The following is a 17,812-nucleotide window of genomic DNA, read 5'->3' on the forward strand; positions in this document are numbered from 1 at the left end:
GGCTCAGACCGTGATTCCTTAGAGTTCCAAATGACGATGCTCCGCCAATAAGGGTGGGCTGATGGACTCTTACCTCCTGCTAGGTGGTGTCCCAATTACCTGTAGGATCTCATGCATTCCTCTACAGTAATTATTGGTTAGCTATTCTTCTTTATTTGGACTGTGCACCTTCTGATGGTTATTTGTAGTGTCTAGATGGGATTGGAGGTGTTTTAGTCCTAAAACTAAGTCCCTTTCTTGACCCTCTTATAAAATAGGTTTTTTGGACCATATGGGTTAGCCGCCATGTGGGGAGACAAATGAAGCCTTAATCTGGGTTCAGGGCCCCCACTGCCCCCCAGGTCCCAGTGCACCTGGACCTGGTGCACGGTTGATAACTATGTCCCAGCAACTTAAGTGGGTAAGTTTGATGGCAAAAAGCACACACTTGCAGCACAACAATACCAGAATTAGAGTTTTCTCCAGGCCACAAAAGTAAGAAAATAATCCGAGGTCAAGTATCTTTTGAATGTCTTGGGCCAACATCACAATGTGACCAAAACTAAGCTGCATTAATGACATTTCAGTGTGATCGAAAAGAACTTCCTAGAAATTGATCACTGGTACATGGCTACAGAAGAAAAAATACAAATAAGAATTTGGTTTTGGAACTGAAACAACCAGTATACAGTGAAGTCCACTCAAAGGGGGGGTCTCTTTTAGAAAGTGTCCACAAAAACATTCACAAGACCTATCATCAGCAACCAAGCAGTGAACCTGAAGGGGGTGCACTTACAGCATTTAACACCACCCCCTTCATCAGATTAGAAAATGTTCATGGACAAATAGCATCACATGATGTATGAACAAGTGAATAAAATCAACCCCGCGATGAGTTTAAAGCAATTCCTTATAAATGAAGACGTCTTACTAAGTTCGACTCTTACACGTTCCAAAGGGGGCCCATTCCTCAGAGCCAAGGAACTACGCCAATAAGGGTCTTGAACAGCTGCCAGCCAGAGTGACGTATGAGAACTCTAAACGAATGCTGATGTGGAGTTGTCTATGTATGAACTTTTTTTGTGGGCGCAATAAATATCCCTGAAAACAAGTCCACATTTTAATTGAGCGCTATGTGATACAAGGACAATGTCCGGTATTCAAAAGGACGTTTTTCTGTGAAGTTTTTTTTCAAATAAAATGACAGGATAAAGATAGGAAACCGTTTCGAGGCGGTTGTTGTCCAAATACCAGAACCCCCCGAATCTCGAATTGCCAAACCAAATAGTTTGAGTTCTATGAAGATTACCTTTAACATTGTTGGCAAGTGAGTAGTGGAGCATGCTGCAAGACATTCACGAGTTGATCGAGTCGAACAGAATTCATTATTATATGTTGTTAGAGAGAGGGGGATGCACGGAAACAGTATGAGCGCTAATGCTTTGAGTTCAAAGCGGTCACAGCGTGAGCTGCAGGAGAAGAAAGAGCCGTCCCCATTGCGGAAAGGCTTTCTCCTTAATGGAAAAAAGTGCCTACAACGAATAATGAAGGAGAGAGTGTCGCGTCGCCAGTAAAAGACCAAATCCCAGGGGGCGGGGCCAAAAGGAGACAAGGCGGCAACCAGGAGGGACTAAATAGCCTAATTTATAATTGGAAGTCTCCGTTTAGCATAAGCTATGACGGTAAATGAAGCACGCCAATAGAAATTAGGGGCGGAGCTGAGACACGACTTCAGGAATCGCATCGATTCCAAGAAGCCCTCGTATGACGAGAGACAGCGCATGTCTAAAAAGTCGGAACGAGTAAGGAAGAAAGACTTTAAGGGCACTGCCATAAACCTCATTCGTTCAAGAGAAGAATATAAATAGGAAATGTGATAACCAACGCTCCGTATAAGGATATCAAATGACATCCAGTGCCAAGGAAATCTGTTGTCATTAAAATTATTCCTCAAATCATTTCAGCAAGAAAAGCAAAGACTGCAGATTTAGTAAACTCACTTTAGTTTATACGGATTTAAGAGACATCAAAATGGCGGATGACAGTAGGATTCAATCTGAAGAAGAGGGCCAATTTCAGAGTTATCAGTGGGGTGTGTGACATGAATTTATTACAGACATCTTCATTCTGTCTATTAAACTCGTATCCTATCACATCCTGATCCGAGTTGCCTTCATTCCTTACTCACAAGAGCAAGATTACAAATACAACAAATGAAATCACGAGATAAAAACTCTGAACACGCTTTAATATCGGGCAACGTGTGATCAATGCAAAGGTCTCCCCACGTTTAGCTCTACCTTCCCTTCCCAGCCGTCCTACCTTGAGGGAATATTTTTCTATGGTGCTCTTGCTAAAGAGCTCCAGCACACAGCCATTGTATCAAACATAAACAAATAGTGAAACAAGAACCCTCACAGACTTTCAATGTAGAGCAAGGGGCAGCACTTGCCAGTGAGGATTTTGTCAGGAAGCCAAACGCCAGAATGTGGTAAAGTAAAAGAGGCAAAGAGATGATTAGTAAAGTTTCAGCGCATGCCTGTAGGATGGAAAGAACATGGACAAGGGCAGCCATGTTGGAGTGGGCTAAAATAAGGCAGCATAATAGGCTGTAATCATATTTTAAGACATGACAATGCAGACAGTAAATGGTGCCGCGCTCAAAGCGCGAGAGCATGAATATTTTCTTACTTGTGGTAAAAGATGGGCGTCTCCAGTTTGTACCTGTACCCACAACTGAAAGCATAGCAGGACTGCACCATCTTCACACCGAGCACTAAGGGTGCTGCACCATTTAAAAAGAGGAAGGACAATGCCCAAATATTGTTTTTTTGTTTAAGCATATAGTGTTTTGTGTATTACTAAATTGAGTTAAGGAAAACAAAACCAACCCACTACCCGTAAAAAGAAGACCGAAGTCATATCCTACCAAACAAAAGCCCAACTGCAGATCGACATGGAAAATTGCAAAAAGGTTAAAAAATACAACCAATGGAGCGGAAGGCACTGCGTGGGAGGCAGCACTGACCCAATTGTAGCATTAAGGTAAGATGGGAGGGAGAAATTCTATAGTTAAAGCTAAAGAGTTATGTCACCAAAGCTGAACACAGGCGAACAGTAACAGAGCAGGAAACCAAGGAAAAAAATAGTCCCTCAAAGAACAAATAAGGAACCGTTGCGTACTGAGCCAGTACTTAGTCCCTGGAACAGAAGACAAAATGGAGGGACAAAGAGGCAGGACTGGCCACTAGCAAGCAAGGATTTTTAAAGGGCTCTGAAAACAACAAATCAAGAGCAGGGGGATGGTTTTAAGCCACAAGAGAAATCACAATAGGTCTCGGATGCTTGACCTAAAAATGACCCTCATGCCATGGGAGAAAACTTCTGCAGTGTGAGGCCATTGGCGGTTTTTTTTTTCCAACAAAAAAAACCTCCCACTTTGTGAGTTTGTTTCTCAAAAACAAAAAATATTATAAAGTAGGTGGAAGACAGTCACAAACTGACAGCAGCTTTCTACCAAACATTTTTGTATCTTGAAAGAAACAGTCATGATGGCGTTTCTTTTCAGCATACAGAGATGCCCGGTGGACCTGAGGTCATATCTAAATCTGGCAGGCATAGTAAGCCAAGGTATCAAAGGTAATGTCCTCTGCCACTCTGATGGACTGTACTCAGTCTGCCAAACTATCAATCGGCCCTTAATGTTTTGCAGGTTTGTTCCTAGGTTTACATAGCCCTTCCTCTCTCTGGCCTCCCTTTGTGTTCTAACATAAGAAGCTGTACATTTCCCAGTTCAACCATTACATCACTTCTGGTTTCAAAAACCAAAATTCCCATTCCCCATTACAGAAGGATCGTTGTGTTTAATCATGTGGTAATGCAATATCTTGCATTTTCAGATAACGCCTAGTGTTTTGGTTGCACTTGGCAGACACATTGCGGACTGATGACAGAGAGAAAAAGCACATGAGAACAAATACAATTTTTTAATGCGCTAATAAATTAAAAGGTGCTTTAACGTTGGACAAACACCATGATGCATAAGAAAAAAACTCTGCTAAGAGAACTACGTCAACAGAGATAAGCTGACCTACTTTGCATCGAATTTCTGCAAAGTACAAGACAACTACCAGGGTACATTTGTTAACAGAAACGCTTTGCTTATTGGAAGCAAGGAAACAGAACACAAACAATATTATGTACTCTCATTTGTCAGAAGAGCTAACTGGAGACACTAAAGTGAATTACTGCCCACTTTTACATATGTTACTACAGAAGCCACTGTAACAGTGCTCAGTTATACATCTGAATACCACTTTTGCATCATCCATCCGTTTGCTCATAGGAGGGTGGATCAAGAATTAAACTCGTGATTTGTTCCTCACGAGCTTTCGAAAATACAAATACATCATCGTCCATACAGATATATATGCATCGACATTTTACCTGCTAACATCAAGTAATACTTCACCCATGGAAGTAAAACTCAAAAATTGCGCCCTAAACATGCGAACAATATTTTTTACATACATTAAATGGGTTGCTCTTATTAGTGCAATGCAAACTGCCATTCAGTTTTTTTGATTTATGTTCTTTCTGCATTAATTTAACTTTCACATATAAAAGTTGCCAGCGCTTTGAAAAACAATACAAGGCAGCAGTAACATTTAGCTCTGAAAATAAATGGGCCACATTTTCTCAGAAGAATATGCTATACATTTCAAAGAAATGCATAACTATGTTTATAACTGGGGACACTTAAAAAAAATAAAAGAAAAAATAGCAAATATACAATTATTTAATTCCACATAGAAAAACAACTATCATGAGCTAGATATGCTGGTCCGATTTAGTTTTAAATGTCGGAAAAACTTTATATATCACTCTTTTATGCATGTCATAGAACACAAGAAATGGAGCCCTCGCTCTACTTGTGATCGTTAAATGACAAAATAATTACCTGGTAGACATGCATCTCAACAAAGATAAATACGCAAAACGCAAAGATCACAACTTGTACAGGCCAGATACCGTTTACCATTCAGCTTCCCCAATAGCTTTGGAGAAGACATAATCCTTTCCTCCAAAGCTCATTACACCATCTTTCAAGTAAAACTTCCATTTGTTTTTACTTCGATGAATCTAAAACAAACGAAAACATATTACATAATACTACCAGCCACAGGACTGATGAAACACAGAGAAATTACCATTCATCTATTGCAAAATTGTGGAAAGTGTTTCCATATACCCTGGTAAATCAATCTATTTGGGTGGTAGCTAGAGCACCTAACTGCAATCTACTGGGGGCGTCAGAGCTTTGGTCATACACAGTTTGAGTATGCATGTATAATATTTAACCCCTTAGCTGCTGCCGTCTTGCCACCCCTAGTGTTAAGCTCTTTTTTGATGTACTTTGCACGTAAGCCTTTATATTTTTTCCCCCCACAAAGGGCATACGCGTCAAATTTGCATCCCTTTTTCGCCTCATACTCATACTGGTGGTTTTAAAAGTACCAAGGGATTGTGGGTTTACCTGGAGGGAAGAGAGGACAAAAGCACAAATATAGCTAAATTATGAGTTGGGGGGGTGGGGAGGGGGGGGGGGGGGGGGTGACAGAGTGGTGCAAGAAGGTTTTTGACTTTTCTTGTCCTAAAAACTGAATATATTAAAGTTTGCAGTGCTAGGATCACTACTCAGCTTTCAGAAACAAGCAGGTCTATGAAACTACATAACAGTTGCAACAGTTCTTGCAAGTGATAGTCCAATTTTTTTTTTATATTTGCATTTTGTGGTAAAAAAAAACAGGTGTGAAGCCCAAAGGTGAACCAAGAAAGCTATGCATTTCTGAAAATTAAAGACTATCCTGAATTCAGCAAGGGGTGACCTTTGTACCTAGGTCATAGCTTCCCCAAATAAACTATTTGTTGAACTGAAAAAATAACAGAAAAAATAGAAAGAAATGGCTGGCAATATTTTTCATCTACAATGTTTTGCTCTGATGGCCAGTTTACAAAAGAAATATATGGTACGTTCGTCAGATTCTTTTGGTTGCAATGAAGCATGTTTTTTCGTACATATATACACAACTACCCAGAGCCAATAACTGAGCTGCAGCTTATAATGATATTTAATTTTATACTGACGCACATCAATTTATAAGGTAAAAGGAAATGTTCTGGCGAGAGGAGTAGCAGCAGTATTTCGGTCCGGGCTCGTCTAACACACAGAGAAACATACCTAACCCAGACATTTAATAAAATCCAGACACCGAGGGGAGTCCAGGGTGGTTTGAATTGTGTGGCTCCCACAATGCCCTGCAAACATCATACTTCACTAATTTATATGAGGAAAACTTTCAGAATCTATCAGGATACATACAATTCCTACTACCCAGCATTTCCACGCTTTTCCGGATAAAAATGATGCCCCCTCTTGATACCCCATATGTAAAATAAAATTAAAAAAATAGGGGTGAGTACAAAGCACCATTTTGTCTAGGGGAAATACCAAAAACTGTGGGTAGAAACAATAGAGGCTGAAACACCAAGATGCAATTGGCGAAACAGATTGCCATTAGAAAGGCAATTTTGAGAGTCAAAATATCAAGGCAACAACTGTAAATACAGACACGCCATATGGAAGGTCAGAACCAAATTTAAGCACTCCAGAAAACATTTATAGCAAACCTTTCAAGGACTGAGCCAATGGGGGTGGTCTGCACATGAAGGCAAATATTGCAATCAAGTACGCTTTCAATGATGAGCGCTACAATCTTACTAGTACTACATCTTACAAGCAAGGCTCAAATCTATCTAAACCAACATCAAAAGACAAACTCCCCATGTGCTCAGCATAAACAGAAGTGGTGGCCAGTTTCGGAGCTCTAAGAATGACATCCATCACCTCCAAAGGAAGATTGGAAAAGCTGCAATTGGCACCGTTCAATCAAAATAAATGGAAGACTGGGGTGGAGGACCCAATCATCATGTTGTGAAAGCAGATATGCCCTCATTGGGAGAGGAAGAGAAGTCTGAGGCAATGAGCATCAGTCATGTGCAATCCTTGCACACTTTCTGCAGCAAACTCGAGAAGACCAAACAGAATGGAAAAGTAGCCCTTTAACCAACTCAAGTGAAAGGCTTTACCTAGACCACAAAGTGGTAAGAAGGGTATGGCACAGAAGAGAAGGCTTTATTTTGAGAATTGTGGCAAACAGGCCAATGCTGGGCTAGAGTTACTATCCATAAACCCGTCACACAAGGCATGTGCCCTCACACACAATGTACCTACCAAGTAAACTTCCACTTGAAAAATGTATTTCAAAGCTGACTGTCACAAGCACAAGGAATCCCAGCATATAGACAAGTTGTCTGAAATGAACTGGGAGTAACTTGCCTTCACCAGCCAGCCATTTAAATATTGGAATTCATGGACTCCCAATCTTCTGATTAAGGATGTCATCACCCCCCACACTTCGGGGCAAACTGATTCTGCTTGAACCCCACTAAGAAGTTGAGGTAAAGCTTGAGAGCCTGGAGGACAGGGATGTGATAGGCGCCCTTGAGATCAAAGAATAACATAATGTGTGGCATATTCAATCCAAGCAGATGAGATTCAGATACAGCATTGTGACCTTATGTTGGCAAACAAAGAGATCCAGGAACCATAAATCCAGAATGGGCCTGGACTTTGTTCTTCTTAGGTAAAAGGATGTAGAGGGAGTAATATCCTGTACACATCTCCTCCAGGGGCACCACTTCACTAACTACATTCAGCAACAAGACCAGGACTTCCACCTCAAAGATCATGGGACCATCTGAAGAATACTTCCTGGCATGTTCAGCAGGAGTGACTACAAAGAGGAGGGCATAGCACTAGGAGATTTGGCTGAAGCAGTCTGTGGGAATGGACTCTTAGAGCACCAGAATCTGAGCGACATTTCTCCAGGGGGAAGCGGATAGTGGATGGAGGGTAAATCAGAAGAGCTCTGCGCTAGCATGGCCAGCAGAACAGTAAGTGGGAGCTGGTGCTGCTGCCAACCCCTTTGATCCACTCATCTCACAAACGGACAGGAAGAACTGCTGCAGATTCTGCATCTGTTGGGAAGGTTTGTCTGTCCCGATATGTTTGGTCTCCTGAAAGCAGTAGAAGTGCTAAAGAAACAGACCAACTCTAGGTAGCGCAAAGATGTGTGGTTCCTCCAAAAGTACTCGAAAAAGAGGTATCTGTGTTATCAACAAACAGGTTCTCGCAATCAAAGGGACTATCCATCAACGTAGTCTGGATATCTACACAAAATCCTGTCAAACACATTCAGGAGAACCTGCGCTGTCAGTATTGTTGCAAAACAGAGCACCCAAGTGTCAACCAAGTCTAGTCCACATTTCATCCTTTGTAACTAACAAATTCAAAGAATGGACCCTTCAAATGTTCTGGGAGGCAAATAAAAAGCCAGTTTCACCATCCCCTGCAAGGTGTGGCCATAGGTGGCACTGTCAATACGTAAGGCTATTCTGTCCCAGGCAAATACTTTCCGGCCCATGGAGTCAAGACGTTTAGACTATCAGTTTGGAGTGGTGGTAAGGAAGATTTTCAGGTTGAATTTTGTCAGGGATGCTTGAGTCACCCAGTTTTACAGAGAAGAGTGAGACAACTAGAACATCAGTTTGGACAGTGCAGATTTGTGGTGCGGGGCAACATACCTATGAACAACAAAGACTGCAAAATCCAGATGCTACTATGAGTTTCTAAGCCGGAAAAATACTTTTTCCATGCAAGAACCAGCTCTAGCTAGGCATGGTTGAAGGGCAAAAGAGGTTGCGGGCCTCCCCAGACAGATTTCCTTGAGCATTCTGGGTTTGGGCTCAGGGGTTGTAGGGAACAATTTTAGCACCCCATGCACTATAAACACCAAGAATGCAAATGATAAAATGTTCTCTGACAACTTAAAGGATAGGAAATATCCCGTTCAGGGTGCCTGTCTGAAATCAACTAACATGTAAAGAAGGGAAACTCAAAATTCTGAATATGAAGTACATCTGAATGAAATAATTAGAGTTCTTCTATGAATGCAAATTCTGGGTTATCGGCATAGGATCAGCAAGAAGCTGGCCATTGAAGGTTGCTTTGAACTTTTCCCTAGCCCCTGGAAATGCCTCCTCTACTTTTGAGGTTTGGGCTGTCGTGCCAAGAGCATCAATGGAGACAACACTGAGAAAGACAAAATGCCGCGCAAGCCAATGTCTTAGACAGAGGTGGCTTCCGTAGACGTGGTTCTGAGGCTATGATTGATGAAGGCACAGAATCAGGTGGCACTATGGTAAGAGTCACCAGAATAACCGTGCCCGAAGGTTACTGCACAGCCTTAAGATATGGAAGGGGATTATTGGGAGGAGGGGCATTATTGAAGAGGTCCAAGATGGCCTAATAAAAACCTGCATATGGAGCCAGAAATATCGGGCAAAGCATCTACAAATGCGGAAACTGCACAGAGGAAGATTTCAGCAACAGGGAAATACGCGGATGACTCTCTGAACAATCTTGTGAGTGGGACCCTTTCTTTGATGAGGTAGAAAAAAAAATATTTTTCCTATGTTGTTTCATCTTTTTATGATAAGAGAACTCTTTAGAGAGCTACTCTGTACCAGGTGATTTAAATGAGGGAGAGAAAGACGACCATTTTTGGGTCTTCTTAGGGTACCAGGCCAGGAACAATTTGAATTTCAAGAGAGTGCGATCATGCCATAGGCACCATATGCACGTCGTCTAAGGTGGACATGGAAATCTGACTGCAACATTAAAAGGGCTTGGACCCAAACACATTAGTGGGTGACATTTGATTTAGGTAGCTGAACAAGCAAAACTGGAAAATGTATTAGCTGGGTAAATACCGCAAAAAACCTTCAGACCTACACTAGTAAAGCATGGAAAAACAGAAACTGAAGCCACTGCACCTGTGTAATCACTTCCAGGGCTGCAATCTACGTGTTGTGGCACAATCTAGTGGTGCTGGAGAACTACCACGAGTTTGGCACCTTGGGATATATAGAAAGTAAAGACTCTGTGATAAGAAGTATCCATCAAAAAAATTTCCAATGTTTCTGAAAGTTGTGAAACAGGCTGTCTTAGCAGATCAAACCTTTTGTTGATGTTTTTGAAAAAACACGTACACACACTTTCTCGCACAACACTTTTTTAGGAAAACAATGTTCACAGAATTTCCTGACTATCTGGGGTCCCTCTATGGTAAATCACAAGCCACTGGTACCCCAATAATCTCGAACACTTGGGGGAGGGTACACAAATATGGCCTGGATATTTTTTGTGGAAAACATTGCAAGTTTTAACTACAACCTGCCCCAAATGTTCATTAAAAAACGTTTCTGCAATGGGGTTGGAGGAATCAATAAGCCTCAGCACTGAAGGGGTTAATTACATTGTAAACCTACCTTGCGGTCATTGTAATGTGGCCAGTGATGGCATTGTAGGCTTTTGCTTAGTTGAAATGTTAGTATAAATAGTTTTGATATAGTTCATTCTGGATAGAATCAAAGATCTCAAAGATGATCTTTCATGTGCATTATCAAGAAATAGCAGTCTATTTTGCTACAGATTTAGAATACAATTATGAGTCTATGTCATGTTTATCTATGAGCAAAGTAAACCTAGAGATTTACGTTGATCCTTTTTCACTTGTCTTCATCAGGTATTTTCACATTTTAACAACGAAGTGGTCTCACTGTACTCAGAAGTATTGTACTATTATTATTATTTTCTGACATGACACACGCATAAGCTTACAGATTCCAAATTGTTATGGTTTGTTGCCTTAATTGAGTTTTTCTTATTTAACTGAAGAAATAAGTATAAACAAGGTTGCACCCATACACCACTGACAAGAACTCAATGTTTTACAAATTAATATCCAACATGATCTCATCTGGCAGACGATGCTTTGGAGACAATTATGAGCCAACATTGAGTCACCCCTCCCAAAAAGCAGTATTAGCCGAGTGTCAGCTGCATATGTCTGAAATCTAGTAAGTATGCCAAGAATTAAAATAACGGGAGAGTATAATTCAACAGCAAGAGAGGATAATCTACGGTGGAACCTTCACAACCACATCATTCAATTTCTGGCCAGTCTTATAGGCACATCTGCACTACCAACAACATCTCCTGATGAATCTGTGTTTTTATAAAGGCAGAACCTACATAATGGCCCATTTCCAAACCTGAGCTACTTATAAATGGACATAGAAATAATTTTACCTGATGTTACCAGTATTTACTTACAGTCATACCTAAAAATGTTGACTAACCTTTTTGTTTGGACTCTTTGAAGTGCTCACTCGTTGGGTCAAGGAGAAGACAATTCTGATCTGATCAACTGTCACAAACTCATTGGTTCTTTTTTTTTAAACACAATAATTTTTCATTTTATTCATCAGGTATTTACACAACTAAGCAGTTTAACTGGACTCAGAGCTATTGTACTATTATGACTATGTCATACGCATTGTTGCTCGTCGCTTAATAAAAATTGACCTTTTGCAAACTCAAACTTAACGGTCTGATTACAATTACTATTTGTTGATAACAAAATTAGTAATGGAGTAAATATAGCATTTTCTTCCATACCCCTCCGGCACCCCCGTGATGCAGGAAACCATAATTTATGATTTCCTGTAATTAACCAAACGTTTTTCAAATGAATCCATAGGAAACCGTGTTTATCTCAACACATCTTCAACTTTTAGATTGGGAATTAGCCATTTGACCATAGCAGACTTCTGTTTAAGTGCAGCAGTTCATGCAGGCTTCTGTTGCTTGGATATCAGAATTTCATGTTCTATACGTATCCCAGCTTTTGGCTGCTATTTTTAAGTGTAGATGAACTTTAACATTTGTAAAGTATAGACTCATCCTAAGCAACCAAAATGGGCATTTGTCTAGTCATTGCAGATATAAAACAATGTTTTTATTAAATTCAAGGAAGCAGATATTATATGCCCTTTCTATTCTGAGTTCCCATCAGCAATCCTCAAAACAGGAGTCTATGATGTACAAAGAATAAAGACCTGCGATCCCAATATACTGGGATACAATCCTGACAGAAACACACTCAATTTTAGGCAATGTAATACCTAGAAAAGCTAGAATGAATACTAATGGAATGGTCACATAAGCAAGACATACCAGTCACGCTCACTTGGAGAAGGTCAGAAAGCACATATTACTGACAGTGAAACAATTGGGGTTGGCATGATGAGGCTAAATGCAGGCCCCATGAAAAGCAGAATGGTATTGAAATTCCATTATATCGGGACTAATAAGAAGGCAACTATTTGAATATTGATACACAAGATGTGACTTTTGCAAATTGGGCACCCTTAATTAACTACATGGCAAGTTAAATAATAGAAGCTATGCGTTCAAGTTGAAGGATTTGAGAATGACTGAAGGGGAGCCACGCATGCAAATAGTCGAGGTTTGAAAAGCCTGGAAACTACGGCTTACAAGAATTGTGGTGGCACAGAAAACGTACTCTCCTAAAAATATATTAAATGAACAAATAGGTATGAGTAGTTACCCTGCTTCACTCTTTTGAAAAATCGATACCAAGAAATACAAAGAATGTGCAGCTCTATCCAATCCTTCACCCAAAAGCTTGATTCTCTCTCCCGCACTTTGAGCACTTACGTGGAACCCCTTATTTATTTTCTCATACGCTCTAACATTTTGTAGCAGTGTGTTTTGAAGACACACTGCCCTATCTCCGGGTTTCTTAACCTGACAACAACCCACTAATTTCTCAAACTCTCAGACATTTGTCATGGATGTCCTATCGCGATCACAATTCACTGAAAATGGATTTCTTGCTGAATTCTCTTCTGCTGAGTTCCTTTCTAGCTCAACATTGGCTAATTGGTTCAACTTGCTGGATTTTAAACAAACTATTACTGAATGTAGAAAATTCATGTTTAACAAACATCTTAATCTTCAATGACAAATGACTAAAAAAATCACAATTTGAACTAAAACTCCTTTAAGAGGTTCAATCTTTTTCACTCTTTTTTTAGTTTAAAACAGTTGTTCAATATCTAGTCTAGGCTGTGGCAGTTCTCTACTTATTGGTATTCTGAAAACATACACTCTACACTCAAAGTGACCCTGAACACGCCAGCTAGGCTGCTTTCAGATATCAAATGCTCGATTATGTCTTCCCAACTATTATCACCCTTCAATGACTACCCAATGAAGTTAGGTTTAAAAATGTCACGCTCTAAAAATAGAACTTTTTACACTGAGGCTCAAGCTACCTCAGGCAAAATAGGATTATTTCAGAATGTTTTTGTTCCCTTCCTAGCTCACAAATTCATTTACTGGAATGACCACTCTTTTAGTTAACTGTTGAATTATTTTATTTGCTTTTCTGAACTGCATATAAATCACAAATGGTGTTTCGGTAAATTAATTTCAAAGGTTTATGTATTGTTTTGGAAAGATTATTATTAATCCTCCTCTAAAGAATGTTACTTGATAAAGTTACTTTATAAAGTACTCAACATTCCACGCTACATAAAAATAAATAAATATGGAATGTCAAAATCAGTTGATAGCCAGTCTGATTACTGCTTTCATGTACATCTTGCATAACGCTAATAATGTTCCTAATTAAAAAGCATTCACAAAATTCTTCATAAATTGGCCACATGTTAACTACATATGTAGCTAAAACTGGCGACATGGTACCAAAACAGATTAATTTTTTTTTAACATCTATTAGTCCTACATAACGATTCACACCGACTGGAATGATGTAGTAATTTGGGAACAAAAGCCTCAGGCTTACATTCCAGCCTATCTCTCTCCTACTCGAGGCTCATATAACCTGCCATCTATGCTTATTCATCGAAGAGTCAGGCTTCTTGGACCTAGCTCAAGCGGGGTTTCGACTAGTACACTCTAAAGAAGCAGTGATCATGTTTTTCGTCGATGACATGCGGAAAGAAGTAGACAATGGCAATACTCAAGCCTTGGTACTATTGAACCTGTCTGAGGCCTTTGACACGGTCGACCATATTAACTTGGCTGAAAGGGTTAGGGTCGCAGGTCTTTAGGACTCTCCACTGAACTGGCTTATCTCCTTTCTGAGAGATAGATCTCAATAAGTCAGGCTACCCCCTTTCTCTTCTACAGAGATGCAACTGAATTGTGGGGTTCCTCAAGGTTCCTCGCTGTCTCCCACTCTTCAACATACTATATTCGCCCCTTTATTAATGCCCTCAAAAAAAAGGAAATCAATTTTTTTGACATGCGACTGCTTTTCACGATTTACAATAGCCCCACGTCTTGACAGCAATTTCAGGACACTATGCTGCTCATCCAGGATTGGATGAACAGAAGCCACCTGAAGTTGAGCTCCGATAAAATTGAGACAATCATCACAAAAAGTAAGATGGATCATTGAACCCCTCGTTCTGGCCTAGCGAGATGGGTTTCCCCAGCACCCAAAAACTTTGTAAAAAGCTTGAGCGTTATTATCGATGAGGAACTATCCTTAAAGTAGCTTCTGCCAGCTCCGACCCATAAAAAAAGATTTAAAAAATCCTCACTAGGGAGGCTTTGACCCAAGTAATTATAGCTTTAGTCATGCCCAGAATTGGCTATGCCAACTCGCTCTACCTGGGTCTTCCCAAAGTCCTCTTACACAAGCTCCAGCTAATCCAAAATCAGGCCACCCGGCTGATATACAATCTGCCCAAACACGGCCACATCTCCCAGGTGACTATGGACCTTCATTGGTAGCCAGTCGCATAGAGAACTAGGTTTAAAGCTTGTTGTATGGTCTTTAAGGCCCTTTACTTGAATCACCCGGCATTTGTGAAATCTCGGATCATAAAATACTGCCCCACAAGAGCACTAAGATCTAGCCACCTTCACTTTCTGGTGATCCCCTCTTGTAAAAAACAAAGGATCGGAGGGCATAGGTTCGCCGTTATCGCATCTAAAATATGGAATAGCCTAACCCTGGACCTCAGTTCCATTTCTGATCTTGGTAGATTTAGGAAACTCTTGAAGACATGGCTTTTCAGACTGGCTTACCAATACGTGGGGATGAATGCCAATCAGTTACCTAACGCCAAGAGACTGCCTGGTGAATGTGCCCTTTAGAAATGGACAGTAACATAACATAACATGTATTAGGTCTCCCCGGATCGGAAGTGAGCAAAATAACTCCTTTTCATGTCATCTGATAATAACCTTGCTGGCAGTTTGCCACATAGAGTTCCCTTGTAAAGAAAAGATGTGCATAATTCAGCATCTTTAATCAATGAAGAATACTTAGATAAGAAAAAGAGAGGAGGCAGGCAGTGGAAAATGACTTGGATTAACTGCAAGTCTCACCCTGAACTATCTGTCTCATCAGCAATATACATCATCATCCCTGGCAGACATCATGGCCCCTAAACTTTTTAAGAGCAATACATTGCCTAGCAACAATGATTGTTGTTTATTGTGCAGTTAATTAAAACCTTTACAATCATTCAATACATTTTTTTTAAACATTAGTGACTTAAAATTGATCGTTGCTAAAACACAATAAAACTTTGATAAAATGTAACTCAAGGGTAGTTTTGAGCAGCAAAGAACGGAATATCGGGTAGGCTAGGAATATAGATTAAAGTGCGGTATGCAAGGAAGCAGTTGTTATTTCTACAGGATTCTTGTAAAAAGTCATTAGTGTTCTACTTGTCTTGCGACAGATAGAGATACTGATTACAGACTCTGCTTGCTCAGGTTTAACTATGTAGTAAAGCGGTATATGCATAAATCCTTGGGGAGCTAGAGAGAGCAGAGAGCTGGGCAGCTGTGACTGTAAACTTGCTATGGAGTAAAACAAAGGAGCAGTGCGTACCTTGAGAGGCAGCGTATGGTGCACAGCTGCGTTAGTCTGGTGCCTAACAGCGATTTTGAATAGAGGGGCAGAGCTGGAAAGGATGCCAGGTGTTAAACAGCGAATGTTGCTTCTACAAGATATTAGTGAGGGGCATCCATGTTCCACCTAACTTGCTACAGGGGAAAGTGCTATGTGCTAAAAGTGCTGTTTCATGAGAATCTTACTGTAGGGTAGGAAACAGTGCCTTCGTTGGAGATTGTTGGATGCTGAGGGCAAGTATATATGTAGAGACTTGCAATAGAGGTATGCATTATGGGGCTTTGGGTATTTAGAAAGCATTGTTTGGTCAGTGTGAAAAGGGGGGTTAGCGAGGGCGTCCTGCCCTGTGCAAGACCTTAATAGTACATGATGTACCAATCTTAACATTACTGAAGTTCCCATTTACGGCAGCAGCACAGGCAGCGTCTTATGAGAATTGGAACAAGGTACCATGGTGCGTTCAGCTGTGGTGCGGACTGCAGACTGTGTGGCCTGCCTTTTTATCATCGTTTCTGTGGCGAATAAGTATTTTACCAGACAACAGCTTAGTTGGGTGTCCTCGCCAGAGAAGGATGCTAACACTGCTTGTCTGCAAGTTCGAATGGATTTCTTATTGAAGAGAGGTCTTAGCAAGATCCGTGGTTCCTGTGTTAGGGCCTTGCATATAGCCAATAGGTGCACTATATCCTCCTCCCCCTCCCCGCAGAGTCGGCAGATTGCTGGCTTCGGGGGACGTAGCCAGGGCGGCATGTGGTGTGCTGATGGTAGTATGCCTAGGCAGTGTTTCAGGAATTTCTCTTTTGTTGCTGAGAAGCTGTTGAGAAGATAGGCTTGTGGTGATGCCTTGCTGTAGGCCTGCAAGGTAAACCATCCGTGAGTGCGCTCTGTCAGGCAGGCGTTGTCCTGTATGAGTGATTCCTTTTTGATGATGTTATTTACAATTTTTTTAAAGCTGGCGATGATCGCTGGTGCCTCCCAGAGTTCCTGCAGTCTCAGTTGGTTAAGTGAGCTGTCCAAATAACGTCGGGCCGGGTATGCCCCCTTAGTTCTTTCCACAGATGCATGTTTAGTGAGTCAGATAGACCCCTTTTGATTTTAAACCAGCTTTTAATAAATGCCCCTTTGCGGGCGAGCTCTTGCCTTTGTAGCCCAAACTCCAGCCTTAGTTGTGCGGGAGATGTATATCCTGGTAGCCCAAAAATCATTCAAATTGCTCTTGTAATTGTACAATCCAGAGTTTCTGCATCTCTTCCTCTCATAGCTTCACTTCCGTAGCTGATTGATGGTATAATTTTCGCCTGGATCACCCTGATTAAAGGAAGAAAATTTGGGCCAGAGATGTTATTATTGAGGTTTCTTAGTGCCACAGCGGTTGATAATCCCCCTTTTTTATAGCCTCAAGTTGAGCTGTATACTTTCCTTTGTCATGAATAATGATTCCCAGGTACTTGTATTTTTGTGCAGCTTCCAGTTTACATAACGCCAAGTGCCAGTGAGGTTGTATTTTTTTTTGCTCCAGTTCACACAGAGTTTTAGGTTTTTCTTTTTTGATGCTGAGTTTATTCTCCTCCGAATACCGAGATGTAGTATCAAGCAGACGCTGTAAACACACTGGTGTTTGGCATATGAGCACCAAGTTGTCCACATAAAATAGGTTGGACAGTTGAAAGCCGCCTATTTTGGGAGTGTGCGAGTTGTTACCATTGAGGGAAGTTGAAAGCTCTGCCATGAAAAGATTAAAAAGCAGCGGGGCGAGCATGCAGCCTTGCTTTAATCCAGTGGTGGTAGGGATCTTTTTTGTTAGGTGGTCTCCAGTGCCCAGTTTTACTTGCACCTAGGTGTTACTGTGCAAGAGGACTAGCGGTTTTAGTAGTAGCGATATAATA

General features: G+C 40.9%; 1 protein-coding gene across 1 annotated transcript in view; it reads right to left on the reverse strand.

The window, feature by feature from the left end:
* Positions 1-4,761: 4,761 nt before the first annotated feature.
* The window catches only part of GTF2A1L (general transcription factor IIA subunit 1 like), a 693,354-nt gene continuing 680,303 nt past the window's right edge, over positions 4,762-17,812 (reverse strand). Inside the window, exon 9 of the mRNA XM_085609369.1 lies at positions 4,762-5,121. Within this exon, the coding sequence (XP_085465495.1) occupies positions 5,014-5,121 (108 nt within the window). The 3' untranslated portion in view covers positions 4,762-5,013. The remainder of the gene's footprint in view (positions 5,122-17,812) is intronic.

This window comes from Triturus cristatus, chromosome 6 (genome assembly GCF_964204655.1).
Source record: "Triturus cristatus chromosome 6, aTriCri1.1, whole genome shotgun sequence".
Classification (NCBI taxonomy): domain Eukaryota; kingdom Metazoa; phylum Chordata; class Amphibia; order Caudata; family Salamandridae; genus Triturus; species Triturus cristatus.